Source organism: Nanorana parkeri, unplaced genomic scaffold, assembly GCF_000935625.1.
Source record: "Nanorana parkeri isolate BGI_ZX_2015 unplaced genomic scaffold, ASM93562v1 scaffold475, whole genome shotgun sequence".
In the NCBI taxonomy this organism is placed as follows: Eukaryota; Metazoa; Chordata; class Amphibia; order Anura; family Dicroglossidae; genus Nanorana; species Nanorana parkeri.
The window spans coordinates 184,882-192,903 of NW_017306743.1; the positions used below are offsets into that span (position 1 = coordinate 184,882).

General features: G+C 43.4%; 1 protein-coding gene across 4 annotated transcripts in view; it reads right to left on the bottom strand.

The window, feature by feature from the left end:
* The window catches only part of FLNA (filamin A), a 90,006-nt gene that overhangs the window by 16,703 nt on the left and 65,281 nt on the right, over positions 1-8,022 (bottom strand). For 2 of the 4 annotated variants that reach the window (XM_018560707.1, XM_018560705.1), the window contains 4 exons: positions 7,203-7,450; positions 4,619-4,708; positions 877-979; positions 654-794 (listed from right to left, as the gene is read on the bottom strand). In XM_018560707.1, coding sequence (XP_018416209.1) covers positions 654-794; positions 877-979; positions 4,619-4,708; positions 7,203-7,450 — 582 coding nt within the window. Of the gene's footprint in view, positions 1-653; positions 795-876; positions 980-2,753; positions 2,759-4,618; positions 4,709-4,970; positions 4,999-7,191; positions 7,451-8,022 lie in introns of all 4 variants that reach the window. The other 2 variants (XM_018560709.1, XM_018560708.1) reach the window with 2 other exon arrangements.

The following is an 8,022-nucleotide window of genomic DNA, read 5'->3' on the forward strand; positions in this document are numbered from 1 at the left end:
GGGTCTCGGGGGTGGAGAATGAAGGGGGAAAAAAAACAGCTGTCAGACCACTTCTCATGAATACCTGGAGGTGGTCAATGTGGCCTACCTTTGCACCCATTGCGACCATTTGCCAAGTAACAAAAGGGGGCATGTGCTTCTGAAACATGTCAATGTGTCTCTGCACGTTCATCATTTTTGTGTGCCAGGCATTAGAGTATCTAAAGCCATTTTTTTTCCCCTTTAGTTTTGGGATAGAAATCCTGACAGTTTATTCCTGCTGTGTCCATTAGGAAGCTTAACGCTGTCCTGGTGACCATGGCCACTGGGTCTAAAAGCCATCAGAAATTCATAGGTTTTGCATTGTCTCCAGAAAAGGAGGGAAATCTGTCAATTAGAAAAAAGGGACATTTCCTCACTTCCTCCTGTGTCTACAGAACAGAAAATGAAGCAAAATCTTCAATGGAGTACATAGCAAATAGTGGTTTTTTAGTTTCATAAGATTTTTATTAATTTTTTCCAAGTATAGAAATACAGCTAGTATTATTTCTAATCCTGTCCCTGGGGTCTATGGCTTGTAAGCTCCAACAGACATGATCGCTTTGGCACCAGTCAGCAATCTTATGGATTGCAATGAATGAGTTGGCAGCACCCGGCCTAGTAAAAGAACATACCTGGAATATGTAGGCTGTCATACTTTATGTCCATCTCATGAAGGCCAGCTTCAGTAGGAGCATATCTTACAGTGACTGTTCCATCTTTGTTGTCAGTGATATCAGGCTTTGCCACCTTTCCAGAGGGCATGCGGACTTCCCCTACATCAAAGCACAACATGCATCAAATAACTGTACAGCAGGCAACATACAAGGGAAGCACACGCATAGCAAATACTTGTACCTGTAATTTCTCCTTTCTTAATAGTAAAGGGAATAACCAGATCAAAAGGTCTCAACCCTGCAACGTCCAGTCCATTCACACCCATAACAGGGCGGTCTGTAGCCTGGAAAAAAAAACCTCACAAAATCAGAATTCCGAACAATGGAGGACAGGACATAGAAGATTGAGAGGACATGCTATCATGGAGACAAAAGAAAAACCAAACTCTGCTGCTGGTTTACTCGCAAACTGCTAAACCTGATCTGGGTAAAGGCCATCTAACCTTTCTAAAAAACCCAACTTTACACAGCTGCAATTGTTAGAGAATCATTTTGGCCATTCAGGGCAAAGTGACAGTATGTATAACCTTCACCCCCGGGCCACTTTATACTAACCTGCCCAACGCTTCCCTGCTACTCCTCCTGCAGCCCTTAGGAAACAATATGCATATGGAGGAGTATTTGAACTCTTCCTGTGATGCAATGCTTGTTCCCTGTGGCCAGTCACTAGCCTTGAGCACTACCCATAACTGAGGACATCACTGCTCTCACTGACCCCCAGCTAACAATATTTTGGTGGCAGCTTTAATGAAGGATGGAGCAAGCAAAGAAGCACTGGAGAGGAGAGTGCAAAGTGGTCAGGAAGGGTTTTACATAGACTATTTGCACCAAATGCTCATGTTCCTTGGATATAAGTTAGGGATGCACCGATAATGCTATTTTGGTACCGAGTACCGATAAATTTTTTCGGTACTCGCCGATACCAAATACCGGAAGTCCTATTCAGGAAGCCAGGTGGCGTGTAATGACTCGCCACCTGGCTTCCTGATTAGCCGGGAAACCAGGCAGCGTGTAAAAGACTCACCACTTGGCTTCCCGATTAACAAGAAAGTCTGTCCCCTCTCATCTTGGCATGTCCAGCCTGTCACCCCCGGGGCCTCTCCAGCCAGGAGCAGCATTCCTCCGGTACCCAGCCGGAGCCGTCTTGCTGGCCAATCATGGAAGCCGGGCGCTGTGTGATGACGCGGTGCCCTGATTTCTGATTGGCCGGCTCCATGCTCTCGTCATGAGACGACGAGGGAGCATGAAGCCGCCTTCCCGGCCAATCAGAAAGCCAGGCGCTGAGTAATTACACGGCGCCCGGCTTCCTGATTGGTTGGGAAGCTTGCCAATCAGGAAGCCGGGCAGCGCGTCATTATACGGTTTCCCGATTGGCCGGGAAGTCAGCTCCAAGCTCTCTCATCACAAGTGACGAGGGAGCATGGAGCCGCTTCCCAGCCAATCAGGAAACCGGGCAGCGTGTAATGACGCGCTGCCCGGCTTCCTGATACATGCAGTATCGGGCTAGGCATCGGAGCATTTGGGCGAGTACGAGTACTCGCCCAAATACTCGGTATTGGCACCCATAGTGATACAGTAATACCTTGGTTTACAAGTAACTTGGTTTGAGAGCGTTTTGCAAGACAAGCAAACATTTCTGAAAAATGTTGCCTTGATATACAAGCAAATGTCTTGCAATAAGAGCAAAATTTTTTAGAAAAGCGCCACCCGAATAAAGCTGTAGCAGTGCGAGCGATGAGACTGTTTAACGACAAAACAATGTCACATTGGATAGATTCCTTGTTAAGGTTTCACAAAATGAAAAAGATTCCATTGAGTCAAGAGATAGCAGTGATTTCGTTAGTGATTGTGAAAGTCGTCCTGCAAAATAATCCCCCTCTCTTGTCCCCCTCACACCAGCCACGAAGGTACCGGTTATTGGTTTATTTTTCTTTACATTTTATACAGTATTATACTACAGTACAGTATTGTAATCATTTTTATATGAATATTTTTGAGTTGTGAAACGAATCATCTGAATTTCCATTATTTCCTATGGTGAAATTCGCTTTGATATACAAGCGCTTTGGATTACAAGCATGCTTCCGGAACGAATTATGCTCTTAAACCAAGGTATTACTGTACTAATATCGGTGCATCCCTAATACGGTATAAGTCACCACAGCGGGGGTCTTGCGAATGCCTCTACTAAGTAGTTATTATCTATATAAGCAACACAGATTTTTTTTTATGTACACTTCAAATTTGAAGCTGGCCATACAGTAGCAGTGGGGCCACCTATAGCATAGATTTGGACACTCCTCGTAATTGCCAAATTTAACTGATCATTGTGACCAACACAGATTCCTAATGACCATATATTCGAGCAACAGAGGCCACCACCCAGGAGTAAAATCTGCTAAGCAAGTCATCCCCAGTAGTACATAATTTGAGGCTTTCTACCAGATTTTTGTGCAATGCCAGCATGGCCAGTCAATTTTAGTGGGTCTACAGTGTGAATATAAACTAAGTATCAAAGCCTGGAAGCTGAAGGGTTGTCACCTGACCATTTTAGCCTTCCTACAATAAACCCTCACTTAGACAACCGAGACAAAAAGTTTTTTTTTGGAAAACAGCTCATACCATAAGTTTGGTTTAGTCAACAAAATGTCCAGTGAAAAACCAGAAACAAAGTTTGGTCAGAAACAGATGTAAAACATAACTTTATGGAAGTCTTTGCAGTTAGTTTATCCAAAAGAAAAACTTGGCAAACCTGGAAATATGAATTCTGCAAGAGACCATTAGACATCACTGAACACATGGAAAACTGATGCAACGAACAAAGCAATAAAAGGAGGTAAATGCCTTCCAGCCACCCACAGGAGATGGATGGCTGGAAAGACAGATGGGAGGACTTAAATGGGAAGGAGATGGTAGTAAGAAAAGGATGTGAAGATATGGAGGACATCTGGAATGTATATAGCGGACAGAAGTATGATCCCAACAACCCCCCCAATTTAAAGGCCAGCGGAGACTGAGGGAGAGGCTCTCTGGAACATTAGGAGCAGTGAATGAAACTCTGGAATTTATCTGGTGTTGGCCACAGCAGAAGCACAGCTGAAGAGAAAGCATGACCATTAAACTATCCCACTAACTTCTAACAGCCATACAAATAATTCAATGTCTCAAATGCAAACGTCCAAGCACCTCTGATTAGGGGCTGGCAACCATGTCATTATGAAACCACATTAGGCCAAAGACAACTATACTACCAAGTGGTCCAGTCACATGGATACACAATTCCCATGATGAGCTGTCTGGGAGATGGTAAAGCTTATTTGCAGTGTATGCACAAGTCATCTCAGGTGTAGTCTAGGCAATGATCGCACATGCAAAAAAGCCACACAAATACCAGTGAAAACAAGTGTTTTATCAGGTGTGTCCTGGTAGAAAAACCAAAACGTAGTCCTGTTCTACTCCCATAAACCCTGCGGGTGACAGACATTTAGAGAACCCCAGAAATTAAAGAGCTCCACCCAAGACTGTTGGAATATGCAACCTGGGCATACATTTGTACTCTATTCTGACTCCCTTCTGTCCACCTCCCGTGTAATTAAGTGGATCTTGGCCTTTAAATCAATAAGGAATCTTAAAATGTACTGAATATGGATAGCAGAAAAGGAGAAGTTTGCCAAAAGAAAGTCACAATTCAGCGGAAAACGGAAAACTCATCCTCCACATGGGGTCAGCACCATATAATAATAACTAAGCATATAAACTGAGCTTGGAGTTCTCAATCAATGTCACATTAGTGAAATCAGCACAGCAGAGGGTAGCTAGTATGCGTGAGTGCTAAATTCCAGAATTTCTTCCCAATCTCCAAGTGCTCCAAGGTGTTTTGTTGATCTCTATAAATGATACAGTTACTGTTAAAGGATGGGTACCCAGGGTTGCTGCATGCCCGGGTATGCGTAAGTTGGGGCTAACTGCTGCTGAACCATCTGCTGAGGCATCATTTGCTCGCCGTCCAGAGCCTGCATTGGGAGGTGTAGAGCACATGTTAGTTATTGTACAACCTGGAGAGCAAGACATGTGGATAGCATAAAGATGGAACAGTAAGAAAGATTAAACCGGTCGCAGACCCTTAAAACAAGCCTAATGAAATTGAGGGGAAAAAAAATAAAAAGAACAGTTGTCCTGTTTTCACTTTTCACATTAAAAAAGGGAACCTGTCAGACCCAATATCTGATGATTACAAAATGTCAGACTAGGCCCATACTCGTTCCAAGGCAGTACCGGAGATTTCTCCAAACTGGTGTCATGTCTTACCAAGGTTCCTGCTCAGAGCAGTGCAGGTGGACTTTTTGAGTTCTTTACAGTGATACATTAGCATTGTGGCGGTAATAGGAATATTTTATTAATATCATCACGACACGCTACATTGTAGACTTGGGCTTTATAGCTTTTCAAGTCTGAATTAGCATAACTGAAATTTGTTACTTAAGCAAGCCTCGGGCCATTTTAAATTTTGAAAGTCCTGAGGTGAATGCCATTACCTTTATTAGCCAGAGAAGTTTGTGCCCCTCTTGGCAATGGCTTAAAGGAAAAACTATGATGTCAGTGAAAATCACTCATCCACATAGTTTGAACCGACGTGCGACAATGAGACTGTCACACATCAGCTCAATAGATCGGGAAGGGAGTGAACACATACCGTCACTGGCTCACTTCTCGATCAACTCCCTGCAGAGAACCGTGACTGTCCGTCATGGCTCCCTGCAGGAATTCCCCATTCCCTGCTCCGATCCTCCAGCGTGACTGGAGGAACGGATGGGTACAGCTGGCTCTGCCTCTAGATAGGCAGAGCCAGCTTTCACTCGCGTTGCTGGGTGGATCTCGACAGCAATGTCGGGATACGTCCCGGCTGCGGCAGTCTCAGTATACCGCGAGCTGTAGCTCACAATATATTGCGCTTTGGGTCATGGGAGGACGCTAGTACATGTCCTCCCGTGACACTTAAGAAAACTATGGGGGAAAAAAACACTTACCCATAGTTCTTTTAATTTCACAAAGGCAAGGCCAAACAGGTAGGTAACTATTAACTTTAACTGACCCTCACTTGATTTGTAGCACTTTGAAAGAAACCAAATGTAATGCCAAGTGAAAAAGCGATGTAACCACTCATGCAGTCCAAACCACAAACAATCCCAATGTCAGAGCCAAGCATCACCCACCCCATCTCCCTGTTCAATATTGGTAAACCAAGGTGCTCTCTGAATGGTGAAAATTAGCATGATTACTTTTCAACTTTGCAAAAACACTATACAAAAAAAAAGAAATTCTAAGCAGGCACTCCTGCCACACAAAATGAAGCTGCAAAGTATGTCTGCCCTCTGTAGATAAGATCTAGTTTATAATGAATTATTGTTCATTTGCAAAAAAAAGGATTTTATGTAGAATAAAACAGAGCAAAACAAAATTAAAAAAAAAAAAAAGTTTGGAAAATTACAATTAGCTTTAAAAAAAAAAAATGACCCAAATCAAATATAGCCAACCACTGTAGCTTTTTATAGAACAAGTGCCTTTTAACCATTTGAAAAAAAGAGAAACGTCACCAGCCCACCAAATTCCTTAAAGGATCACCATCTTCGATTTATTGAAGACTCATGTCAAATAGACTTTAACCAAGTGCAGTTTGAAAAAAGCACAGGGGCAGGTGCTATCAGTTCTTAGGTCCCTGCAGGCATGTGGGTTCAGAACCATCAGCACCTGGGCTTCTGATTATGCTACACCGCATTTGATGTGAAGTGATGTTACATGTGACCTCAGAGCACTTCATTATATATACACACACAAATATAAAAAAATTCTGTCCTAAAGAATAATGCAAGCTTTCACTTTTAACGTTTCATCAAACTTATGCAGGTTTTAATCTTATTTTACCATTCGTGCATTTTTTTTCTGCACCAAGTGCATCTATTTTGTTTCCTTTCCCTGACCCAACCTAAAATCACCCTCTGACAGGTGCATGCTTATGCTGAACTTACAGCCATGGCTTTGCTAGTTGTATACATAGTGTCACAAGTCTTCACTGCTCTGGCTGTCTGCACATTAAAGCCCCATAGACTTATGGGACCATCTCCAGCCTTGGAACACGACCCCCATAGAAGTCTATAATTAACTGTCGCAAGGACAGCGCAAACTTACAGCAGAGCCGCAGGTTTTGGATTGCGACAATATGCATCTGTCGAGGAGCGAGTGGGTTAGGTGAGGATAAGGAGGCAAAAAGAATAAATGTGCTTTGTTTTAAAGTGCACTTGTCCTTCAAAGAAACAGTCACTGAGGAACTGGGGCAGGTTGCTCTAGGTATAAACGTCCAGATACCTGGAGCAGCTGTCCACAACTTCCCCATCATGGAACAGTATCAGGCCACTTTTCCAGGATACCATCAATATACATGCATGAAACTTTTGGCTAATAACAATCCAGCTGATAAAGAAATGAGATCGCTGTATACGCCTCACTTACCGTAACTTGGAATGGGCTGTTCGGGATGTGTTCCCCTCCAAAGCGCACACAGATAACATATTTGCCAGGCTGGGGAGCAGTGTAGAAAATGTCAAAGGTTCCATCTTCATTTTCTACTACATCTACATCAACCTCAGTGCCGTCTGGTGTGCACACAGTACATGTCACTTTACCCTTCCCAGCAGCCTTGGCATCAACTGTAATGACAGTCTCCTCGCCAATCTGGATTGTGGGTCCAACGCCGGCACCTAAGCAGAACCAAGATGACGGGAAACGTGGGGCAAGAGGAATCTTAGTCAGGTTGAAGAATGAACAGTATTTGGTAAATCATGCAGCCAAACCCCATCAGCATTCACAGCCAGGTATCCCTCTGCTCTCATGGAGGTTCAGTCTCAGGAAATTTTTATGCAAATTTCATCAAGCAAAAAGTCTGTTAAGAATTCCCCATCGATGGCAAAACCTAGTTAAGTCTAGGCCAAAATAAGCCAACAAAACAAGAGTATATTTTTAAGCTCAGCCCATATCTGTAGGTCAATGTCCAATAGAACCCTAATGAAGGTATTTTGTGAGCAACCCTAGATGCAAACTTGTGTATTGATTTATAAATTACTTAATGCATTGGCCACAGGATGCCCCCCCAAGAACACAGAAGACACCGAGTGCATCTATTTTAATCCCTTTAAATTCAGGAATCTTGTCAGTCACATAGCGTTGTCAGGAAACTGCAGAGGAGTAGAGGCGGCAGGTGTGACCTCTGTGTCTGAGGATGTGTGCTAAAAAACCCAAACAATTAGTCAAGTCTTTAGATTGTGCCCCCCCC